Source organism: Trichomycterus rosablanca, chromosome 2, assembly GCF_030014385.1.
Source record: "Trichomycterus rosablanca isolate fTriRos1 chromosome 2, fTriRos1.hap1, whole genome shotgun sequence".
In the NCBI taxonomy this organism is placed as follows: Eukaryota; Metazoa; Chordata; class Actinopteri; order Siluriformes; family Trichomycteridae; genus Trichomycterus; species Trichomycterus rosablanca.
The window spans coordinates 70,001-95,224 of record NC_085989.1 but is presented as its reverse complement, the minus strand read 5'-3'; the positions used below and the strand labels follow the sequence as shown (position 1 = coordinate 95,224).

At 37.0% G+C, this 25,224-nt stretch overlaps 7 protein-coding genes across 7 annotated transcripts in view; 5 read left to right on the top strand and 2 right to left on the bottom strand.

Annotated features, from left to right (window-relative positions):
- Positions 1-1,457: 1,457 nt before the first annotated feature.
- LOC134300702 (olfactory receptor 6N2-like) lies at positions 1,458-2,432 on the bottom strand. Its single transcript, XM_062985131.1, has one exon. It carries the CDS (start codon positions 2,424-2,426, stop codon positions 1,458-1,460), a length of 969 nt encoding a protein of 322 aa, XP_062841201.1. The 5' UTR covers positions 2,427-2,432.
- Positions 2,433-5,279: 2,847 nt separating this feature from the next.
- Positions 5,280-6,230, top strand: LOC134303539 (olfactory receptor 6N2-like). Its single transcript, XM_062988976.1, has one exon. The coding sequence runs from the start codon at positions 5,286-5,288 to the stop codon at positions 6,228-6,230; it is 945 nt and encodes a 314-aa protein (XP_062845046.1). The 5' UTR covers positions 5,280-5,285.
- Positions 6,231-8,498: 2,268 nt separating this feature from the next.
- LOC134303528 (putative gustatory receptor clone PTE03) lies at positions 8,499-9,449 on the top strand. The gene has a single exon (XM_062988963.1). It carries the CDS (start codon positions 8,505-8,507, stop codon positions 9,447-9,449), a length of 945 nt encoding a protein of 314 aa, XP_062845033.1. The 5' UTR covers positions 8,499-8,504.
- Positions 9,450-11,688: 2,239 nt separating this feature from the next.
- LOC134303520 (putative gustatory receptor clone PTE03) lies at positions 11,689-12,639 on the top strand. Its single transcript, XM_062988953.1, has one exon. It carries the CDS (start codon positions 11,695-11,697, stop codon positions 12,637-12,639), a length of 945 nt encoding a protein of 314 aa, XP_062845023.1. The 5' UTR covers positions 11,689-11,694.
- Positions 12,640-12,745: 106 nt separating this feature from the next.
- LOC134300686 (olfactory receptor 6N2-like) lies at positions 12,746-13,882 on the top strand. The gene is made up of 2 exons (XM_062985129.1): positions 12,746-12,760; positions 13,181-13,882. The coding sequence occupies exons 1-2, from the start codon at positions 12,746-12,748 to the stop codon at positions 13,880-13,882; spliced, it is 717 nt and encodes a 238-aa protein (XP_062841199.1).
- Positions 13,883-16,663: 2,781 nt separating this feature from the next.
- On the top strand, positions 16,664-17,614 carry LOC134327413 (putative gustatory receptor clone PTE03). Its single transcript, XM_063009221.1, has one exon. It carries the CDS (start codon positions 16,670-16,672, stop codon positions 17,612-17,614), a length of 945 nt encoding a protein of 314 aa, XP_062865291.1. The 5' UTR covers positions 16,664-16,669.
- A 2,227-nt stretch (positions 17,615-19,841) lies between these two features.
- LOC134327397 (WAS/WASL-interacting protein family member 2-like) overlaps positions 19,842-25,224 on the bottom strand; it is an 11,258-nt gene continuing 5,875 nt past the window's right edge. Inside the window, 4 exon segments of the mRNA XM_063009218.1 lie at positions 19,842-22,374; positions 22,529-22,630; positions 22,832-23,032; positions 23,104-23,601. Coding sequence (XP_062865288.1) covers positions 22,334-22,374; positions 22,529-22,630; positions 22,832-23,032; positions 23,104-23,601 — 842 coding nt within the window. The 3' untranslated portion in view covers positions 19,842-22,333.

Sequence of the window (25,224 nt, the reverse complement as noted above, 5' to 3'; positions counted from 1 at the left end):
GATAATGCGCTTAGATTTAAAGCCATGTGGTCGTTTGATATCATTAGACAAACACACTTCATATATTAGGAGAGTGATCTGAGATCAAGTCATTTTGTGATAGAACAGCGAGCTTCTCTTTGTCAGTACCAAGATTTAATATTAAGTCTAAGCTGTGTTTACACCGGTCAGTTGGTCCCGTCACATTCTGGGTGACTCCCATAGATTCAAAAATAAACTCTAATACAATTTTCAGTAGATCATGCTTATTTTCATAATAATTATTAACATTATTATGGCATCATATATTACTACAGATCTCATCCAGTTTAATTAAATTAATCCTGAATATTTTGGAAAAGTAGAAATCTAAAGCAGAACATGAAAAGGTTTTTAAAACTTAGAAAATGCATTTAACATTAACATGTATTTTAAATGATTCAGGACTTTCAGGAGGATTAATCCCAGATAGGATTAGAGGATGTCGTGTGAACCAGACTAATCAGACACATGTGGATGATTTTACAGAGGAACTTTATCGTCGACATGGAGACGCCAACAGTACAGTCGTAACCAACCGAAGAAAACAACAGAACAATCAAACAAAGCAGAGGATATTCCAAACTCAAGTCAACACGACCAACAGGACCATACACATGTGGACTAGTAACACATAATAGTTATACTAGTAATAGTGAAACACAGGTGTTACTATTTACAGTCAAGCAAGCTTTATTTATCCCTAAAATGTCCTGCAAGAAAGACGTTCCTGTCGGTTCTTTAACTTTTTTGCATATCAGCTCACTGCAAAGTAAAAGTACAGCTGCAGAAACCATTAAAATAATGCAACTGCCAGTAAAGACCAGTAAAATGTGTATAAGTGTATGTGACCCTGACTGTAAATGTTTGAAATTACATTTAAAACATACATTAACCGAACCAATGTCTTCTCAGCATTACATTTTTCCAGATCACAGTTTCCAGGTTTTTATTTAATTCAAAAATATTTTATAAAATCCATTTTAGTTATACCTTGAAAAGATCACATTAAAATATAATTACTAATAAAAATGCTACTGTTAAAATTGTAAATTAAAATAAATGTCATATTAAAGCATCTGAGATCTCTGATTTATCTGACTAAATAAAGCCTGAACATTAAAATACATCATTGTGTAAATAATACATCATGCAATATTATAATATTCTAGTTTGAGGTTTGATAACATTTCAGATACAGTTCATATAAATGTAAAGTTTGTTTAAGTTTAGTCATTTATTGTTCCCCAGTAAAACACAAAACTGAGAACAAGAAACAGTAAAGCACTGTACTGTACTCTATACTGTACCATATTTCAGACATTTCTTAATCTTACATGGCAACATTATTAATGTAAAAAAATTCACAATATTTTTTTTTACTTTGTATTTTATGTAGCACAAAGTTTATCACAATAAAATATTTTAACAGTAAAATTTTACAAATGTTGAATGACAGCAGGTGTGTTTTTGAAAGCGTCTTGTATTTTTCTGTTCCACAAGTATTTTTTAATTCTTTTAAAAATCTCTCGTAGTTTTAGTCCATATATTATTGGATTAATTAGAGGAGGAATTACCAGATTTTCCACCGACATGATCATGATAAAAATATGTGGCACATTTAGTTCTAATCTAGAATTTACAACTTCAAACAGTGATGTTACAGTGAAGCTGATGAAGACGATAAGATGTGGTAAGCAGGTCTGTAGAGCTTTTCTTCTAAAATCTTTGGAATTCTTTAAACATACATAAATGATTCTAATGTAGGAGAAAAATACAAAAAACAAGGGTGGAAAAACTCCAACACCTAAAACAAACAGCCCATATGAGTTTCTTACAGTAATGTCTTCACAACTCAGTTTAACAAGTGCATTGTTATTACAGTAAATTCTATTCAATTTAAATTTACACAGTTTAATTTGGTATGTCAGAGTCAAAGCAATTCCATTTTCACAGCAAGGTACAAACCAACAGCAAAATAACAGTTTTTTAACAGTGGTCGTTTTTATAATGGTTGAATATTGTAATGGTTTACAGATGGACACGTATCTGTCATAAGCCATCGCTGATAACAACGTGAACTCAGACAAACCGTAAGTGTAAATAAAATAGGACTGAAAGGTACAAGCACCATACGAGACAATTTGAATCTCCGACAGTAAATCAGATAAGAGTTTGGGATAAAGAGCAGTCGATCCAATCACAGCGTTACAGAGCAGAGCAGCAATGAAGATGTACATGGGTTCATGGAGACTTTTATCAGTGTAAATAATAAAAATAACAAGAGCATTACAGCAAATAATCAATAAATAAAGTGTAAAAGTGATGAGAAAATAAAGAGATCTGTACTTCTCCAGCTCTACATGTCCCGTCAAAAGTAAATACGTAACATTAGTGGAATAATCCATGTGTAAGAACAGAAAACACTGCTGATGGTTACAGTCAGTGATTAGTTATTGGTTCATGATCACTGAAGATCTTCTGTAGCTGAGCAGTGTTGGTGTGGTGAGTATTTATAGGTTCAGCCTTCCATCACTTCTGCTGCCTCTGAGAACCCTGAGGATTCTCCACTGAAGTCAGTAAGAAAGCTCTCAGATGGTATTGCATAAGAAACTGTCGTGCTGCTGTGATAAATAAAGACCACATGGGCTCTGGTGTACTTCAGAAAATGCTGCTTCGAGAAAGCCGTACATCAATTCTATACAGAATTCTATACAAAATTCCTGCTTTGGGTGACCTGTATATGTGTGAAGGTTCCACTGATGTGGAGGCGTATTTTGGGATTTTAGAGAGATAGATAGATAGATAGATAGATAGATAGATAGATAGATAGATAGATAGATAGATAGATAGATAGATAGATAGATAGATAGATAGATAGATAGATAGATAGATAGATAGATAGATAGATAGATAGATAGATAGATAGATAGATAGATTCTTTATTGATCCTTTGCAGGAAATTTCTTTGTTACAGCAGCTCAGACAACAGTCAACAACAACTTCTTGTATACATACAACATTAACTTACAGTGCAAAAACAAGCAATAAGATAAAAATGTACAGTATGGTACTATATACATGTAAACTTTTTATGGTGCATGCATAGCATACAGAAGTAAGTATTTCTTATAAATGATTTATTTGAATTATTGTGAACTGTTAAACAGTCTGATAGCAGTTATAAGAAAGGATTTTCTGTAACGTTCAGTCCTGCATTTAGGAGGAATCAGTCTGTGACTGAAGGTGCTCTGTCGAAACACCTCCAGGGAGTGAAGTTGGTGTGAATGGTTTTTGATAATTGAGTTAAGCTTTGTGAGCATTCTTAACTCTGCTACCTGCTGAACTGATTCCTGTTCAGACCCCACTATGGAGCTGGCCTTTTTGATCTGTTTGTTTATTCGGTTTGTGCGAAGACACGTGCGGCCTTCAAGGTGTCGTCTTTTATCGGAAAGTCCATGATTACCTCAATAAGATGATGCCTCATTCTGTACGTGCTACAACATCATGGCTTTGTAAACACAGTGTGTGTGCTTGACAGGCCAGCCTGCAGTCCAGATCTGTTTTCTATTGAAAATGTCCGGCGCATCATGAAGAGAATGAGATGACAACGAGCACGGACTGTTGAGCAGCTGAAGTCTCATATCGAGCAAGAACGGAGAAAAATTCCACTCACAAACCTGCAACCATTAGTGTCCTCAGTTCCTCACACATTAAACAGTCTCATTGATAGGAACGCTGATGGAACACTACCAAATTCCCCTAGACAAGGTGATCAGAGACCATGTACTTACTGCCCAATGACCAGGTGTTGGTTTAAAGAAACCAGTTCACTAACGAGTTCTGGAAGGCCTTCTGCTGGCTCCTAGAGGCCTCTTTCAACCAGTACACTGAATTCCACCTCAACTTACAGATCAATCAAAACCTGGTGATTGGATTTCCTCCTTTTTTTTTCTTTTTTTTTCATATCAGCCACACAGTGTGACGGTTCTCAAATGTTTCTTTTGATTTTCTTTAGTTCTGATTCTGTTCCACTTCACTTTGGTCCACAATAAGCTCGGTGACTTACTGTATAGTCTGTTCTCACCACCCCAACTTTTAACAACAAACTATTGTTAAGATTAAACCTAGTCTTGAGTTAAAGGATTGAGTTAAACCTTGAGTTAAATGATTTACCAGTGATTCACAACTAAAGGTAACTTAGGCCGTTATATGAACTAATGCTGCCCAAAACATCAGTCATTGTTTACATGTAAGTTAGGTGCATGTCAGAAAGAAGGTTGGAACTTTTGATGTTAGATGTTGGTGAGTAAATCACTAAGAGAAGTAGAAAGTAGAAAGGAAAGATTTCCAATGTTTCACTGATCAACTTCACTGTAGTTATTTGTAATTTAAACAAATTCAGAATGTGATGTCCGACACACTCAACACACGACAGAATAAGAGTGAGAAGTTGATGGAATGTTGGAGTTTAGGTTCCATGGTGAGCAGGTGAGTTGGTACCAGGTGAAGGAATCATGATCAGGTATAAAAGGATCCACCAGAGGATCAGTCTGTACAAGCAATGATGGGGCGTGGCTCACTAGTGTTCCAAAACTTTAAGAGAGAATCATCAATAATTTGATCAATTAGGGTCAGGGTTAAAAAGACAATGGCAAGAGGGCAAATAATTTAGGGGTGTCTATAAAATCTCCAGTTTAAATTTGAAGGCCTAAAAACATTAAAACGGCTTGATTGTTTAAAATGTGAGCGATTCTGTGACGATTCTTTCATTCTCCTGGTTTACACTATAAACCTGTGTGTGTGATTAAAGAGTTTAAAACTAACTCAAACCAAGAACCATAAACTAATATAAACTATTCAGGTATAATATTCATAACCTGCTGTATCAGGTTTTGTCTGGCAGGCCGGTGTGAGCAATGAGGCCTCAGTGCTTTTTACTTGTACCCAGTTCCACTTAGGACTTAAACAGTGGTCAGGGAGAAGGCTACATTCTCAACTTTGATAAAGCTGCTCTCTGCAGGCAAAGAGGAACACTGCAACCACTTTTTGTAACAGTTCCTGCAGGAGAAAAACATTTTATAAAGCAATTGTTCCAGTAGTTAGATGATGGTGAGTAAATCACTAAGGAATACGAGCTCAGATGTGAGAGTATAAATGTGGATGAAGCTGGTTTCCTCACCACACCTCCATTAGATCTCCATCTACACTATGCTGCCTGAAGAACTTCTACTAAACCCCTCATATGGATTAATGTTCAATTATTAATGGATTATTCTATTAATGTTACATATTTTTCTCTGGTGGGACATGTAGAGCTGGAGAAGTTCAGATATCTTTACTTCATAATTACTCTCACGGTTTATATATTAATAGTTTGTTTTAATGTTTCTGTCATTTTCATCATTTTCACTAACAAGCGTCTCCATGAACCCATGTACATCTTCATTGCTGCTCTGCTCTGTAACGCTGTGATCGGATCGACTGTTCTTTATCCCAAACTCTTATCTGATTTACTGTCAGAAAAACAAACGGTTTCATACCAGTTCTGTTTACTTCAGGCTTTTGTAGCATACTGGTACAGTGCTTCTGAGTTCACGTTGTTATCAGCGATGGCTTATGACAGATACGTGTCCATCTGTAAACCATTACAATATTCAACCATTATAAAAACGTCCACTATAAGAAAACTCATATTTTTATGCTGGTTCTTACCTGGTTGTGAAATATGTACAGGTATTCTCTTGACAACTAGAAATGATCTGTGTAAATCCAAACTGAACCGAATTTACTGTGATAATTATTCTGTTGTTAAATTAAGTTGTAGAGAAACTACTGTAAACAATTTATATGGACTTTTTATTTTCAGCATTGCCGTATTTCCACCTGTGATCTTCATCATCTTCTCGTATATTAGAATTCTTACTGTGTGTTTGAGGAACTCAAAGGTGTTCAGGAGAAAAGCTCTCCAGACCTGCTTACCTCATCTTATCATTGTCATTAACTTTTCTATCAATGCATCTTTTGAAATTATTAATAACAGACTGGAATCTAATCAGATTCCTCACATTATTGAGATGATACTGTCGATTGAATTTTTAGTGATTCCTCCTCTGTTCAATCCTATTATATATGGATTAAAACTTCAGGAGATTTTTAACAGCATTAAGAGGCTGATTTCATGTCAAAATAGAGCCAGAGTTTCTTTTTAGATTGACACTTAGTTTAAAATTCTGATATTTATAACTGCTTTAAATTGTAGTCGTTTTGTGTTTATGTATAAAAGTATAAAAATCTGGAACTAAAATCAAACTGAACATGAATTCCAGCACAGTATTCTAGGTGCAGAACATAACGATCATCAGAGACCTTAATCATGCTTTATCAGATAATTAATCAGACATGTAGAAAGTGTATTTCTGTGTAAACCTTGTGATGCAAATGAATCTGAATCAGGTCGCTTTGGCCAGAGCTCATGGGCCTTCCAACATCAATCCTCTTTACTCCATTTATCAATTATACAGGAACCTGAGTGATTAGATATTATGTGAGTGGTGAATGATCCTCAGCACAGCATTAACACAGTAATGTGTGTGGAACTGGTACGAGTGTGTCTACTGAACAAGACTGATTATCCCAATATAGTGGCCAGTAAGTGGATTTACAATATTTTAAATGAAATGTTGACTGTTGTTAAGTAAAATAATAAGAAGTCCATAAACTTTTGATAACTTGTCTTTCTCTTTTGAACAGAGACGGCTCATTTCAGTTCCCCTCTGAATGTTAAACATCCCCAACACCCCTTGTATAACTGAACACATAACTTGGTTCTGCTTGTAAATAATTCTCTTTGGCAACTAAACTTGGACATAAACTCACACACTCACATCCACGTGTAATCTCCTCTATATAATCTCATCCTCCCTGTAATAACCTGGAACTCTGAGTGTCTGTGTGATATAGTTCCTTCCTGTGCTGACTCAGGTTTTGCTGAGCTCTTTCTCTCAGACTCGTAGCAACTACTGACACTGGAGTAGAAGATCAGAGCACCAGGATTTCTTACTGTTCTAACAACAGTTTGGGTTTTCTTCTCGACCGTGGTGAAGAGGCAACTGTTCCATACACAGCGCTGTGAAAATGTATAAACCCCATTTCCAGAAAAGTTGGGACATTTAATAAAATGCAATAAAAAGAAGAATGTGTGATGTGTTAATTCTCTTACATCTTTATTTAACTGATAAAAGTAGAAAGGAAAGATTTCCAATGTTTCACTGATCAACTTCACTGTAGTTATTTGTAATATAAACAAATTCAGACTTTGATGTCCGACAAACTCAACACACGACAGAATAAGAGTGAGAAGTTGATGGAATGTTGAAGTTCCAGTGTTTGAACAGGTTCGACAGTGAGCAGTGAAGGATCCACAAAAAGATCAGTCTGTACAAGCAATGATGGGGCGTGGCTCACCACGGTGTTCCAAACTTCAGGAGAGGTTTGTCATTTAGTTTAAAAATAAACATTTCTGAATGCAAGAAGGCAAATAATTTAGAACTTTCACCATCTACTGTACATAATATTATTGTGAAAAGATTCAGGGAATCCTGACAATCTCAGTGTAGAGCAAGAACAGAAACCACTACTGAAGGTGCGTGACCTTTGACCCTTCAGATGACACTGTCATTAACCTGTCATGCTACTGTGATAAATATAACCACATGAGCTCACGAGTACTTAAAAAAAACATTTTCACTTAACACAAGAAGGTCAGTGAGTTCCACCTGACAAGGACCAAAAAGGAGCGACCAGACTGTTATCAACAAGAGCTGTAAAAGCCCAAAACTGTCACAGTATGAGTGTCTATAAAATCTCCAGTTTAAATTTGAAGGCCTAAAAACATTAAAACGGCTTGATTGTTTAAAATGTGAGCGATTCTGTGACGATTCTTTCATTCTCCTGCTTTACACTATAAACGTGTGTGTGATTAAAGAGTTTAAGACTAACTCAAACCAAGAACCATAAACTAATATAAACTATTCAGGTATAATATTCATAACCTGCTGTATCAGGTTGCACAGGGTCGCTGAGCTGCAGGGCCGTGTTTCAATCCACATTCTGTTTATGATTTGATGTGCTGCTCATACTAGTCAATCCTCTTCAAACTCAGTCTCTCTCCTGTTACCTTTAGACGGGTATGCTACTTTTCATTTGTCAGCTGAAACTTTGATAAAGCTGCTCTCTGCAGGCAAAGAGGAACACTGCAACCACTTTTTGTAACAGTTCCTGAAGGAGAAAAACATTTTATAAAGCAATTGTTCCAGTAGTTAGATGTTGGTGAGTAAATCACTAGGGAATACGAGCTCAGATGTGAGAGTATAAATGTGGATAAAGCTGATTTCCTCACCACACCTCCATTAGATCTCCATCTACACTATGCTGCCTGAAGAACTTCTACTAAACCCCTCATATGGATTAATGTTCAATTATTAATGGATTATTCTATTAATGTTACATATTTTTCTCTGGTGGGACATGTAGAGCTGGAGAAGTTCAGATATCTTTACTTCATAATTACTCTCACGGTTTATATATTAATAGTTTGTTTTAATGTTTCTGTCATTTTCATCATTTTCACTAACAAGCGTCTCCATGAACCCATGTACATCTTCATTGCTGCTCTGCTCTGTAACGCTGTGATCGGATCGACTGTTCTTTATCCCAAACTCTTATCTGATTTACTGTCAGAAAAACAAACGGTTTCATACCAGTTCTGTTTACTTCAGGCTTTTGTAGCATACTGGTACAGTGCTTCTGAGTTCACGTTGTTATCAGCGATGGCTTATGACAGATACGTGTCCATCTGTAAACCATTACAATATTCAACCATTATAAAAATGTCCACTGTTAGAAAACTCATATTTTTAAGCTGGTTCTTACCTTGTTGTGAAATGTGTACAGGGGTAATATTAACATTACGACTTGATCTGTGTAAATATAAGCTGAACCGAATTTACTGTGATAATTATTCTGTTGTTAAATTAAGTTGTAGAGAAACTACTGTAAACAATTTATTTGGACTTTTTATTTTCAGCATTGCCGTATTTCCACCTGTGATCTTCATCATCTTCTCGTATATTAGAATTCTTACTGTGTGTTTGAGGAACTCAAAGGTGTTCAGGAGAAAAGCTCTCCAGACTTGCTTACCTCATCTTATCATTGTCATTAACTTTACTGTCACTATTAGTTTTGATATTATTAATAACAGACTGGAATCTAATCAGATTCCTCACATTATTGCGATGATACTGTCGATCGAATTGTTACTGATTCCTCCTCTGTTCAATCCTATTATATATGGATTAAAACTTCAGGAGATTTTTAACAGCATTAAGAGGCTGATTTCATGTCAAAATAGAGCCAGAGTTTCTTTTTAGATTGACACTTAGTTTAAAATTCTGATATTTATAACTGCTTTAAATTGTAGTCGTTTTGTGTTTATGTATAAAAGTATAAAAATCTGGAACTAAAATCAAACTGAACATGAATTCCAGCGCAGTATTCTAGGTGCAGAACATAACGATCATCAGAGACCTTAATCATGCTTTATCAGATAATTAATCAGACATGTAGAAAGTGTATTTCTGTGTAAACCTTGTGATGCAAATGAATCTGAATCAGGTCGCTTTGGCCAGAGCTCATGGGCCTTCCAACATCAATCCTCTTTACTCCATTTATCAATTATACAGGAACCTGAGTGATTAGATATTATGTGAGTGGTGAATGATCCTCAGCACAGCATTAACACAGTAATGTGTGTGGAACTGGTACGAGTGTGTCTACTGAACAAGACTGATTATCCCAATATAGTGGCCAGTAAGTGGATTTACAATATTTTAAATGAAATGTTGACTGTTGTTAAGTAAAATAATAAGAAGTCCATAAACTTTTGATAACTTGTCTTTCTCTTTTGAACAGAGACGGCTCATTTCAGTTCCCCTCTGAATGTTAAACATCCCCAACACCCCTTGTATAACTGAACACATAACTTGGTTCTGCTTGTAAATAATTCTCTTTGGCAACTAAACTTGGACATAAACTCACACACTCACATCCACGTGTAATCTCCTCTATATAATCTCATCCTCCCTGTAATAACCTGGAACTCTGAGTGTCTGTGTGATATAGTTCCTTCCTGTGCTGACTCAGGTTTTGCTGAGCTCTTTCTCTCAGACTCGTAGCAACTACTGACACTGGAGTAGAAGATCAGAGCACCAGGATTTCTTACTGTTCTAACAACAGTTTGGGTTTTCTTCTCGACCGTGGTGAAGAGGCAACTGTTCCATATACAGTGTGATAAATGTACAAACCACATTTCCAGAAAAGTTGGGACATTTAGTAAAATGCGATAAAAAGAAGAATGTGTGATGTGTTAATACTCTCACATCTTTATTTAACTGATAAAAGTAGAAAGGAAAGATTTCCAATGTTTCACTGATCAACTTCACTGTAGTTATTTGTAATATAAACAAATTCAGACTTTGATGTCCGACACACTCAACACACGACAGAACAAGAGTGAAAAGTTGATGGAATGTTGGAGTTTAGGTTCCACGGTGAGCAGGTGAGTTGGTACCAGGTGAGGGAATCATGATCAGGTATAAAAGGATTAAGAGAAAATCATCAATAATTTGATCAATTAGGGTCAGGGTTCAAAAGACAATGGCAAGAAGGCAAATAATTTAGAACTTTCACCATCTACTGTACATAATATTATTGTGAAAAGATTCAGGGAATCCTGACAATCTCAGTGTAGAGCAAGAACAGAAACCACTACTGAAGGTGCGTGACCTTTGACCCTTCAGATGACACTGTCATTAACCTGTCATGCTACTGTGATAAATATAACCACATGAGCTCACGAGTACTTAAAAAAACATTTTCACTTAACACAAGAAGGTCAGTGAGTTCCACCTGACAAGGACCAAAAAGGAGCGACCAGACTGTTATCAACAAAAGCTGTAAAAGCCCAAAACTGTCACAGTATGAGTGTCTATAAAATCTCCAGTTTAAATTTGAAGGCCTAAAAACATTAAAACGGCTTGATTGTTTAAAATGTGAGCGATTCTGTGACGATTCTTTCATTCTCCTGCTTTACACTATAAACGTGTGTGTGATTAAAGAGTTTAAGACTAACTCAAACCAAGAACCATAAACTAATATAAACTATTCAGGTATAATATTCATAACCTGCTGTATCAGGTTGCACAGGGTCGCTGAGCTGCAGGGCCGTGTTTCAATCCACATTCTGTTTATGATTTGATGTGCTGCTCATACTAGTCAATCCTCTTCAAACCCGGTCTCTCTCCTGTTACCTTTAGACGGGTATGCTACTTTTCATTTGTCAGCTGAAACTTTGATAAAGCTGCTCTCTGCAGGCAAAGAGGAACACTGCAACCACTTTTTGTAACAGTTCCTGAAGGAGAAAAACATTTTACAAAGCAATTGTTCCAGTAGTTAGATGTTGGTGAGTAAATCACTAAGGAATACGAGCTCAGATGTGAGAGTATAAATGTGGATGAAGCTGGTTTCCTTACCACACCTCCATTAGATCTCCATCTACACTATGCTGCCTGAAGAACTTCTACTAAACCCCTCATATGGATTAATGTTCAATTATTAATGGATTATTCTATTAATGTTACATATTTTTCTCTGGTGGGACATGTAGAGCTGGAGAAGTTCAGATATCTTTACTTCATAATTACTCTCACGGTTTATATATTAATAGTTTGTTTTAATGTTTCTGTCATTTTCATCATTTTCACTAACAAGCGTCTCCATGAACCCATGTACATCTTCATTGCTGCTCTGCTCTGTAACGCTGTGATCGGATCGACTGTTCTTTATCCCAAACTCTTATCTGATTTACTGTCAGAAAAACAAACGGTTTCATACCAGTTCTGTTTACTTCAGGCTTTTGTAGCATACTGGTACAGTGCTTCTGAGTTCACGTTGTTATCAGCGATGGCTTATGACAGATACGTGTCCATCTGTAAACCATTACAATATTCAACCATTATAAAAATGTCCACTGTTACAAAACTCATATTTTTAAGCTGGTTCTTACCTTGTTGTGAAATGTGTACAGGGGTAATATTAACATTACGACTTGATCTGTGTAAATCCAAACTGAACCGAATTTACTGTGATAATTATTCTGTTGTTAAATTAAGTTGTAGAGAAACTACTGTAAACAATTTATTTGGACTTTTTATTTTCAGCATTGCCGTATTTCCACCTGTGATCTTCATCATCTTCTCGTATATTAGAATTCTTACTGTGTGTTTGAGGAACTCAAAGGTGTTCAGGAGAAAAGCTCTCCAGACCTGCTTACCTCATCTTATCATTGTCATTAACTTTTCTATCAATGCATCTTTTGAAATTATTAATAACAGACTGGAATCTAATCAGATTCCTCACATTATTGAGATGATACTGTCGATCGAATTGTTACTGATTCCTCCTCTGTTCAATCCTATTATATATGGATTAAAACTTCAGGAGATTTTTAACAGCATTAAGAGGCTGATTTCAATTCAAAATAGAGCCAGAGTTTCTTTTTAGATTGACACTTAGTTTAAAATTCTGATATTTATAACTGCTTTAAATTGTAGTCGTTTTGTGTTTATGTATAAAAGTATAAAAATCTGGAACTAAAATCAAACTGAACATGAATTCCAGCGCAGTATTCTAGGTGCAGAACATAATGATCATCAGAGACCTTAATCATGCTTTATCAGATAATTAATCAGACATGTAGAAAGTGTATTTCTGTGTAAACCTTGTGATGCAAATGAATCTGAATCAGGTCGCTTTGGCCAGAGCTCATGGGCCTTCCAACATCAATCCTCTTTACTCCATTTATCAATTATACAGGAACCTGAGTGATTAGATATTATGTGAGTGGTGAATGATCCTCAGCACAGCATTAACACAGTAATGTGTGTGGAACTGCTACGAGTGTGTCTACTGAACAAGACTGATTATCCCAATATAGTGGCCAGTAAGTGGATTCACAATATTTTAAATGAAATGTTGACTGTTGTTAAGTAAAATAATAAGAAGTCCATAAACTTTTGATAACTTGTCTTTCTCTTTTGAACAGAGACGGCTCATTTCAGAAAAACAAACGGTTTCATACCAGTTCTGTTTACTTCAGGCTTTTGTAGCATACTGGTACGGAACGTCTGAGTTCACGTTGTTATCAGCGATGGCTTATGACAGATACGTGTCCATCTGTAAACCATTACAATATTCAACTATTATAAAAACGTCCACTGTAAGAAAACTAATATTTTTATGCTGGTTCTTACCTTGCTTTCAAATTTGTATTGGCCTAATATTAACATTACGACTTGATCTGTGTAAATCCAAACTGAACCGAATTTACTGTGATAATTATTCTGTTGTTAAATTAAGTTGTAGAGAAACTACTGTAAACAATTTATTTGGACTTCTTTTCGGCATTGTTGTATTTCCACCTGTGATCTTCATCATCTTCTCGTATATTAGAATTCTTACTGTGTGTTTGAGGAACTCAAAGGTGTTCAGGAGAAAAGCTCTCCAGACCTGCTTACCTCATCTTATCATTGTCATTAACTTTTCTGTCACTATTAGTTTTGATATTATAAATAACAGACTGGAATCTAATCAGATTCCTCACATTATTGAGATGATACTGTCGATCAATTTTTTTGTGATTCCTCCTCTGTTCAATCCGATTATATATGGATTAAAACTTCAGGAGATTTTTAACAGCATTAAGAGGCTGATTTCATGTCAAAATAGAGCCAGAGTTTCTTTTTAGATTGACACTTAGTTTAAAATTCTGATATTTATAACTGCTTTTAATTGTAGTCGTTTTGTGTTTATGTATAAAAGTTGAACTTTGAAAGTTGAAAAATCTGGAACCAAAATCAAACTGAACATGAATTCCAGCGCAGTATTCTAGGTGCAGAACATAACGATCATCAGAGACCTTAATCATGCTTTATCAGATAATTAATCAGACATGTAGAAAGTGTATTTCTGTGTAAACCTTGTGATGCAAATGAATCTGAATCAGGTCGCTTTGGCCAGAGCTCATGGGCCTTCCAACATCAATCCTCTTTACTCCATTTATCAATTATACAGGAACCTGAGTGATTAGATATTATGTGAGTGGTGAATGATCCTCAGCACAGCATTAACACAGTAATGTGTGTGGAACTGCTACGAGTGTGTCTACTGAACAAGACTGATTATCCCAATATAGTGGCCAGTAAGTGGATTTATTTTAAATGCTTTTCTTCCCATATTTAATTTGTTCTTCATCATATTATATTTTGTTGTAATTATATAATTTATTTTATAAACCTGTCCGCAATGGCTGTGTTGTAAAACTCACTTGTCTATGGACAGTTCTTAGTTTTAGTACCATTCGCCTGTTTTTGGTGGCTCCTGGCAAATTGGATAGATAGATAGATAGATAGATAGATAGATAGATAGATAGATAGATAGATAGATAGATAGATAGATAGATAGATAGATAGATAGATAGATAGATAGATAGATAGATAGATAGATAGATAGATAGATAGATAGATAGATACTTTATTGATCCCAAAGGAAATTAGAGTAGCTCTCAGTACAAGATGACAGTTGTTAGGTAAAATAACAAGGTGTCCATAAACATTTGATAACTTGTCCTTCCCCTCTGACCTCTGTGTTACAATATTTTAGTTCCCCTCTGAATGTTATACATCCCCAACACCCCTTGTATAACTGAACACATAACTTGGTTCTGCTTGTAAATAATTCTCTTTGGCAACTAAGCTTGGACATAAACTCACACACTCACATCCACGTGTAATCTCCTCTATATAATCTCATCCTCCCTGTAATAACCTGGAACTCTGAGTGTCTGTGTGATATAGTTCCTTCCTGTGCTGACTCAGGTTTTGCTGAGCTCTTTCTCTCAGACTCGTAGCAACTACTGACACTGGAGTAGAAGATCAGAGCACCAGGATTTCTTACTGTTCTAACAACAGTTTGGGTTTTCTTCTCGACCGTGGTGAAGAGGCAACTGTTCCATATACAGTGTGATAAATGTACAAACCACATTTGCAGAAAAGTTGGGACATTTAGTAAAATGCGATAAAAAGAAGAATGTGTGATGTGTTAATACTCTCACATCTTTATTTAACTGATAAAGGTAGAAAGGAAAGATTTCCAATGTTTCACTGATCAACTTCACTGTAGTTATTTGTAATATAAACAAATTCAGACTTTGATGTCCGACACACTCAACACACGACAGAACAAGAGTGAAAAGTTGATGGAATGTTGGAGTTTAGGTTCCACGGTGAGCAGGTGAGTTGGTACCAGGTGAGGGAATCATGATCAGGTATAAAAGGATTAAGAGAGAATCATCAATAATTTGATCAATTAGGGTCAGGGTTCAAAAGACAATGGCAAGAAGGCAAATAATTTAGAACTTTCACCATCTACTGTACATAATATTATTGTGAAAAGATTCAGGGAATCCTGACAATCTCAGTGTAGAGCAAGAACAGAAACCACTACTGAAAGTGCGTGACCTTTGACCCTTCAGATGACACTGTCATTAACCTGTCATGCTATTGTGATAAATATAACCACATGAGCTCACGAGTACTTAAAAAAAATATTTTCACTTAACACAAGAAGGTCAGTGAGTTCCACCTGACAAGGACCAAAAAGGAGCGACCAGACTGTTATCAACAAAAGCTGTAAAAGTCCAAAACTGTCACAGTATGAGTGTCTATAAAATCTCCAGTTTAAATTTGAAGTCCTAAAAACATTAAAACGGCTTGATTGTTTAAAATGTGAGCGATTCTGTGACGATTCTTTCATCCTCCTGCTTTACACTATAAACGTGTGTGTGATTAAAGAGTTTAAAACTAACTCAAACCAAGAACCATAAACTAATATAAACTATTCAGGTATAATATTCATAACCTGCTGTATTAGGTTTTGTCTGGCATGGGTAATAAATTCTGGTTTTTACTGCTTAGGGAGCAGCATGTACAGTTTTGCCCAGGGCACCAGACTGGCATGATCCAGCCCTGCAACTCTGCATTGGATAAATACACAAAAGGTTTGGTAGTGGGTACTTCCACTTGTTTTAAGAACATGAGGGTTATTGTTCATCCATGAAAACACAAGCAGCACAGGATTGTTCAGAAACTTATGACATTATTTCAGAATGTAGCAGGCCGATGTGAGCAATAAGGCCTCAGTGCTTTTTACTTGTACCCAGTTCCACTTAGGACTTAAACAGTGGTCAGGCTACATTCTCAGCTGAAACTTTGATAAAGCTGCTCTCTGCAGGCAAAGAGGAACACTGCAACCACTTTTTCTAACAGTTCCTGCAGGAGAAAAACATTTTACAAAGCAATTGTTCCAGTAGTTAGATGTTGGTGAGTAAATCACTAAGGAATACGAGCTCAGATGTGAGAGTATAAATGTGGATGAAGCTGGTTTCCTCACCACACCTCCATTAGATCTCCATCTACAATATGCTGCCTGAAGAACTTCTACTAAACCCCTCATATGGATTAATGTTCAATTATTAATGGATTATTCTATTAATGTTACATATTTTTCTCTGGTGGGACATGTAGAGCTGGAGAAGTTCAGACATCTTTACTTTACAATTACTTTAATAATTTATTTCTTCATTATTTTCTTTAATTCTGTTGTAATTTTCATAATTTTCATTAACAAGCGTCTCCATGAACCCATGTACATCTTCATTGCTGCTCTGCTCTGTAACGCTGTGATCGGATCGACTGTTCTTTATCCCAAACTCTTATCTGATTTACTGTCAGAAAAACAAACGGTTTCATACCAGTTCTGTTTACTTCAGGCTTTTGTAGCTTCTGTTTATGTAGCTTCTGAGTTCACGTTGTTATCAGCGATGGCTTATGACAGATACGTGTCCATCTGTAAACCATTACAATATTCAACCATTATAAAAATGTCCACTGTAAGAAAACTCATATTTTTATGCTGGTTCTTACCTAGTTGTGAAATGTGTACAGGGGTAATATTAACATCTCGACTTGATCTGTGTAAATCCAAAGTGAACCGAATTTACTGTGATAATTATTCTGTTGTTAAATTAAGTTGTAGAGAAACTACTGTAAACAATTTATATGGACTTTTTATTTTCAGCATTGTTGTATTTCCACCTGTGATCTTCATCATCTTCTCGTATATTAGAATTCTTACTGTGTGTTTGAGGAACTCAAAGGTGTTCAGGAGAAAAGCTCTCCAGACTTGCTTACCTCATCTTATCATTGTCATTAACTTTTCTATCAATGCATCTTTTGAAATTATAAATAACAGACTGGAATCTAATCAGATTCCTCACATTATTGAGATGATACTGTCGATCGAATTGTTACTGATTCCTCCTCTGTTCAATCCTATTATATATGGATTAAAACTTCAGGAGATTTTTAACAGCATTAAGAGGCTGATTTCATGTCAAAATAGAGCCAGAGTTTCTTTTTAGATTGACACTTATATTTTATGAGATGTTTGAATTACAGGTATGCACAGTTTAACATCCGCATTGAAACAGGACATTGATCAAAATGGGCGCTGAGCTGAATCACAAGTCTTTTTAGGCTACTTTACTGTGAGACAAGATACCTTCGGTTACTAAGTAGTTTAGATATTAAAACACGATATGAAAACATTTTTTTCTTCTTCATGCAGTCTTATCATCTTCTAATAAACGACGAGATCAATGCTTCTTTGACGTTTTTTGTTGCTAGCATCACTAATATTACTTTGGGTGTTATGTATTCATATTTACAAACTACAATGAAGTTGATCAGTGAAAACATTGGAAATCTTTTCTTTTTACTTTCATCCATTTGCTGACATTAATAAAGCTTATTTACAGTCCACAGCCAGAACATTAAAATATGGTGTCCCACAAAGTTCTGTTCTAGGTCCTTGATTGCTATCACATGTACTTTTGATCACGTTTTTGATTAATAGGAGTGTAAATAATCATGTCATGCTGGTAGACAATAAACCATTTGTTCAGCATTTCTTTAAAACTAGAGGACTGAATGGTGTTTACAAAGCCATACACCTTTACTAGATAATTATACTGTCCAGATACTTTATGAAGTCTGTTACATAAATTACCGGCTGTCAATGTTTATCAGCTATAACATATTCAAGGGCCACAGAAACTATGAGGAGGTTATAATGGTTTATCACTGAGACAAGATTTAAATCTCTGTAATCAACACAGGGACTAAGATCGTCTCTTTGGTTATTAATTAAACTCTGTGACAGTTGGTGAGATTATATATATTAATAGTTTATTTGAATGTTTCTGTCATTTTGATCATTACAAGCGTCTCCATGAACCCAAGAACATCTTCATTGCTGCTCTGCTCTGTAAAAACAAACGGTTTCATACCAGTTCTGTTTACTTCAGGCTTTTCTAGCATACTGGTACAGAACTTCTGAGTTCATGTTGTTATCAGCGATGGCTTATGACAGATACGTGTCCATCTGTAAAACATTACAATTAGGGTTAAGGGCCTTGCTCAGGGACCCAACAGTGACAACTTGGTGGTAGTGGGGCTTGAATTGTGGAACAAAGATGAAATTGAAGATAAATGTATATAAGAGAGAGCTGAATAGAGAAGAAGTTGGGGGAGGGGTGTAGGGGGGGGCTGAGTTACCTCATGCACAGTAAGGAGCCAGAACTTTTCCACACATTCACTCCATAATAACTTCACAGAATGACAAAAATAATCTATAAAACTTACTTAACTGCTAATATATCTCTTTCTCTCTCTTAATCTTTAACACTAATCGAATTTATTTTATAATATATGAAACATTTGAACGTCTCATGAAACAGAACTGAAGCCACGCCCACCTCTCCTCATCCCCACTGTAAACAAGCTGGAGAGAGAGCGCGGGAAACACACGATGACGTCACCACGACGACACGTCCGAATTTAAAAGTATAAAAATAACAAAAAGGAATAAATAAATCTTATTAAAACTTTACATTTCAGTAAAATCACAGCCTGCTTCACATTACCAGACAGGTTCTGTTTAGGTTCAGCAGGTCTGGCATGCCTGGTGTGGCTGGTAAAATTGAACCTGTCAGTTAAATTTGGTTCACTGGTTGATTTGTTACGTAAGGGGGGCAAATACTTATTCACAGGGGTGATAAATAAATCAGGGTTTTAAATAAATCTTAATTTTCAGTAAATGGAATGAGGATTTAAAAGCTGCGATTGTTATTTTATCATGAATGTTGCTGCTGTTGTGTCTGTGGGGTCGAATGTTTTTAATTCGAGTATCTGATCAGGTTCTGAGCATGTTTAATAATATTGGCCGATATTATCAGAACTTTTATTTGTAAGAATTTATTTTAGTTAGGAAACTTACTGAGTACATTTAGAGAAAAATACAATAAATCCAGCGCTTATCACATCCATCCCACCCTAAACCAGTTCAGCCCCATTCATCAGGTTTAAGTTCTTAAAATGTCAATCAGTTATTAAATTGAGGATTTTTAAACGTGTATCTGAACCTTTCAGCAAAAATGTGTTTAATAAATATTTTATATACAGTCTAATGATCTTCATTAAAAGTCTACAGAAGTGTAAAAATACAGTTTAACTAAAATAACATTTAAAACTAAATCTTAAAAGTCTTTAAATGTGGGTTAAGATGTAAATGAGACAGAAATGCAGAAAAATCTTTAGTCATATTTATTGGGACATAATGAAAGATTCGGTTCATTCACATTTGCTTTTCCATATTACAGAATTCTATTTGAATTCTGATTTAAACTTAATTTCTACAGTTTCAAAAAGGTTTTTATTTCTTTATTCTAATGTGAATTTTCCACAAATCACATCTATTTGCTTTTGACTTCTTAGGAACATCTATAACATGTGGACGGACACGCATGTACTGAATCAAATTTAAACCTTTTATTTATTATAATCACAGACATCACTGATACATTCATTACGCCTTCACAGCAGCAGGTGGCGCTAATAGGACAGAACATGATCTGTATTATAACTATCACATTCTAGGTCTTTAAAAACGTATTGCCTTTATTTACTGGTCTCATTATTTATCTATTATAATGACCAGTATAGATGAGCCAGACTTTATTCACTGTGTTGACAAGAAAATCTTCTCTATAAATCAACATAATATTCAATAATCAGGACTGGATTATATTCGGCCCAATATTGTCACATGTAGGGCAGAAATAAAAAAGCAGGCACTAGCAGGCATGGACCAATATAATTATAACCTGTTGGGCTGCATCTGTAATTGATATCTAGGGTTAGTTAAGTTCAGAGTTCAGTACAAAAAGCTTTGCTATGTTTAAGTCCAGCGTTATAATTTTTTTCAGCTTGTACAAAAATGCTAAATGCTAATGAGGACGGCTTCATTACAACATGTAAACCATGATATACATTTTTATATCAGCACATGCTTGGCTGGGATTTCTTTTCACACTTTAAATGTATTTGAGCAGGCGAACTACCAAGATACCAGAGTTATCACATAATCAATATCAATAATGATAGTAATAAACATCATTTCAGTAATATAACACAGTAAAATAAAACCACCCGCCCTGGAAAGTTCACATCTGTACATTTGTTCCACTACATTGTTCCAGCTGTGACAATGATCTTACTAGCAAAGCGATAATACAGAGTTCATTTCCTAACAAAACTGCAGTAGCAACGATTTTATATTGTGAGCATCAGTTGTACCGGTGCACAAATAACATGTTACACCATCCTCACATGAGGCCAAAGGTTTTTAATTCTTTTTACAGGAAATGAACTGGGTACATTTAGCATTTAGAGAGAAATACAAATCCAGCGCTTTTCACATGCATTCCAAACTAAACCTCTTCAGCCATGCTTTATCATTCTAATTAGGATTAAATGTGAGCAGTGTTATTACATGTTACGTGTTTCTGTCAGTTGTTGTGGAAATGTAGAAAACGTCGATGTGAAATCTTTTATGAAGTGTGATGTATGGAAGACAAGGACATGCTGGAATTTTCTCTCAGGCTTAAATAAAGCAACATTACCTGAATAAATTCTTGCTTTAAATTCATCTTTTATCATCATTAAACATCATAGAATAAAATCACCTGCTTCCACTGGCACTTAACATGAGGGGTAAAATATCAGAACGGAATATAAACGATCCACCTACATCAATCAAACAGTTTCAGTCTGTAATGACGTCCCTCTGCTTTCATTAATATTCACAGTGCAGCAATTCAGAACAGGAATTTAATGATGTTTTATTAATTATGATAATCAAGATTTATTGAAATAAACTCTCAGTATTGACGACTGGACTGAACTTCCAAAAAACGACAGTAAAACTGCAGGCCAGCAAAATAACATTTTTGGCATTTTGCAGATGCTTTTATCCGAAGCAACTTACAGTTGTGACAGTATACAATCTAAGCAATTAAGGGCCTTGCTCAAGGGCCCAACAGTGGCAACCTGGCAGTGGTGGGGCCTTGAACCGGCAAACTTTTGATTACTAATCCAGTACCTTAACCACTAGGCTACAGCTTCCCAGCCACAAATAACTCCACCTCCATTTAACTTCTAAAAGTTACGTGTGTAATTTATTGTATATAATATTTTGCTTTTAATATCTGGGTAGTTTTAGTGTTTATTTATAATAAGTGTTAGAGAAGGTTGGTTGTTTCATGGCTGCAGGTGAAATAACTGTATGATTTGTTTTATCTCGAACCGTTACCTGATCTTTAATTACAGACGATACTGAGCTGATTTTCTGATCGAGTGTATTAGCTTTGATTCACCGATTTGTGGCTCGACAAAATGTAACTTGTTTCTCTGAATAATTTTCATTCTGTTGGCATTTGCTGATGTGAAATTTATCAGCGTAAAACCAGGCGTGACTGAAGCTTCACTCAGGAGAATCTAATCATGGCACAGACGGACTCAGTTCTATCAGACTGAAACCTGATGAGAAGAACCTAAATGTTCCAGGAGGTGAAACACAAACCCACTCAAGAAGTTTCACTACATGATGAATGGAATGTTGCTCGGAGAAGAAAAGTGTAAATAAGGTGCAATGTGTGTGTGTGTGTGTGTGTGTAACGTGTGTGTACTGTGTAGTATGTAATGTAGGGGGCGCTGTCAGTGCTCCCATGTGGTCACAGTATTCATCGGCAAACAGGAGGAAGTGGAGGAGCTCCTCTAACCACTGCAACACACACACACACAAATCAGTAACGATACACACTAATCACACACACACACACACACACACACACACACACACACACACACACACACACACACACACACACACACTAATCAGTAGTGATCTGTGTGATGAATGTATTTTTATCTCTTACTTCGGTTGACTTTACTAGGATATATTTTGGTCACGTGTCTGTACTCGTCCGGAGGAGGAAAATCATCCAGGGGGTGAAACGAATATTTCGACTCAAAATCATCTGGAGGAGAAACAGAGGAATGAAATTTTAATGGGTAAATCTGATTGGTCTGATCTACAGGAACATCACTGTACGATCCTCTAAACACAGTCCATGAACTTCTGAAGCAGCTTGTTTGTTTAGATTTTGTTTATATGTTCAGGACTGCATGTGTTAACCTTTGACCTCAGCTGTATCAGGTGTTGAATAACCGACACTCACCTGCGAAGCAGCGGGAACTGTGGGTGTTGTGGGCGTGACCATTGCGAGTGGGCGGGGGAGGAGGAGGGGCCGTAGCCGGGGAGCGGGAGGGCGGAGGTGGGGGTTTTCCTCTGCTGGGGGCGTCGGAGTGCGTGCGATAAGGTGGAGGGGGCGGAGCTTCACGGTTGCTGGTGCGTGCACTCTGCACAGGTACGGGAGGAGCTGCAGGGTGAAGAACTTTCATCAGAAATCTGTCATTAATAAATAACCGAATAAACAAAAAAGCTGCTCACCTGCTCCTCTCCCGGGCGGCTCTCGTACCGGAGGGGGTGGACGGGATCCAGGCGGGGCAGTAGAGGGGCTCGGGGGTGGAGGAGGTGGAGCGTGTGCTCGGGGGGTGGGCTTCTTGCTGAGCGAGTTGTGTCTCTGAGGTAATTCGGGGGCGAGCTCGTTAACCGGACTGGACGAACCGTTAGACGCCGAAACCTGCTGCCGATACGGCGGAGGAGGGGGCGGGGCTAACGACGAAGATGAGGAGGAAGAGGAGCGAACACTAGCTGGAGAAGGAGGGGCTGGAGTTGGTGGGAGGGGCTTGTCACGATTATAGGTGGGCGTGGCACTTTTCTGAGAAGGAGTGGGTGGAGCGTTGGCACGGCGACCAGCAGAAGGAGGTGTAGGAGAAGGAGATGCTTGGTGAACAAGACTCTTGCTGTTGTCAGGGCAACTAGGAGGTCGAGGAGCGGTGGGCCGAGAGGGGGGGGCCTGGAGTGAAGTTCGTCCCATCGATGTGTCTAAAACACACACACACACACACACACACAAACTCAAAAGAAGCTTTATTGGCATGACAAATAAGGACATTCGTATTGCCAAAGCAAGTTACAGAGAATAACATAAATAAAAATAAGGAAAAACAAAAATATACAGAACAGTTACATGTGCAAAAAATATTATAAAATAGAATAAAATATTAATAAAAACAGTGCAAAAATAATAACAATAAAAATTATAATATTTACATTAATGAGGTAGTAAAACAATCAGTTTGTGCGTGTGTGTGTATGAGACATGGTCACCCACTGTCCCTCACCTGGTGACAGGTGTAAGTATAGAGTGCTGCTAGTGTGCAGCTCTCTCTGTGCTCCCCCAGTAGGTGGGGCAGTTTGTCGGGGTCTGGGAGGGAGGTGAAGTTGAGGATGATGTTATTAAATTTAGGGAAGAATTGGGAGCGGACGTGGTGGTACTTGGTACACCGGGTGAGGAAGTGCAGCTCCGTCTCTACTGTACTGAGAGTGCAGTGCTGACACGACCTCTCCTCCCGGGGCAGCCAGGACCGGGTGTGTCGCCCCGTCTCCACGGCCAGGTCGTGTGCGCTCAGTCTGTACCTCGTCAGGGTGTTTCTTAATTTAGGGTCGGATACTGCGCTCAGATAATCTGCTGCACTGTAGTGTCTGTTTAGGGCCAAATAACAAATAATAAATAACAACAAATAATAAATAACTGCATTTTACTTTGAGATTTAGTTTCAGTTTCCCAATAATTCAGATATTTAGTTCGGATTTTTTGTGTAATTTGGTTTATTTTAATTGGGTTTGCAGATTTCTTTTGTTCCTGAGTCTTTATTGTGTTAGTGTGTGTTAGTGGTGTGTCGGCGTGTGTTATTACAGTGTCTGTGTGTGTTACTTGTGTATCTGTGTGTGTTAGTGGTGTATCTGTGTGTGTTAGTGGTGTATCGGTGTGTGTTACTGGTGTATCTGTGTGTGTTACTGGTGTATGGGTGTGTGTTAGTGGTGTATCTGTGTGTCTTAGTGGTGTATCTGTGTGTGTTACTGGTGTATCTGTGTGTGTTAGTGGTGTGTGGGTGTGTGTTAGTGGTGTATCTGTGTGTCTTAGTGGTGTATCGGTGTGTGTTAGTGGTGTATCTGTGTGTGTTACTGGTGTATCTGTGTGTGTTAGTGGTGTGTGGGTGTAGTGGCTCAGGACCAGTTGGATGAGGGGACTGGTATGTTTGCTCAGCTCTTGGTGTTTCAGGGCTTTATAATGATAAGTTTGTGGGTCGCTCTCATTTAGATGGTTCCAGAAGTTGATGCTCTTCTCTGTATGTTTATAATTAGTGGAAATCGGCCTAATTCTGCCCTGCACGCATTGTTCGTGGTGTGTTGGTGTGTGTGTTAGTGGTGTGTTGGTGTGTGTGTTAGTGGTGTGTGTGTTAGTGTGTGTTCGTGGTGTGTTGGTGTGTGTTCGTGGTGTGTTGGTGTGTGTGTTAGTGGTGTGTTGGTGTGTGTGTTAGTGGTGTGTGTGTTAGTGTGTGTTCGTGGTGTGTTGGTGTGTGTTCGTGGTGTGTTGGTGTGTGTGTTAGTGGTGTGTTGGTGTGTGTGTTAGTGGTGTGTTGGTGTGTGTGTTAGTGGTGTGTT

Excerpts from the sequence above, each read along its gene's own strand:
- LOC134300702 (XM_062985131.1), bottom strand. The coding sequence starts at position 2,426 with ATGGATTATTCCACTAATGTTACGTATTTACTTTTGACGGGACATGTA.
- LOC134303520 (XM_062988953.1), top strand. The coding sequence starts at position 11,695 with ATGGATTATTCTATTAATGTTACATATTTTTCTCTGGTGGGACATGTA.
- LOC134303539 (XM_062988976.1), top strand. The coding sequence starts at position 5,286 with ATGGATTATTCTATTAATGTTACATATTTTTCTCTGGTGGGACATGTA.
- LOC134303528 (XM_062988963.1), top strand. The coding sequence starts at position 8,505 with ATGGATTATTCTATTAATGTTACATATTTTTCTCTGGTGGGACATGTA.
- LOC134327413 (XM_063009221.1), top strand. The coding sequence starts at position 16,670 with ATGGATTATTCTATTAATGTTACATATTTTTCTCTGGTGGGACATGTA.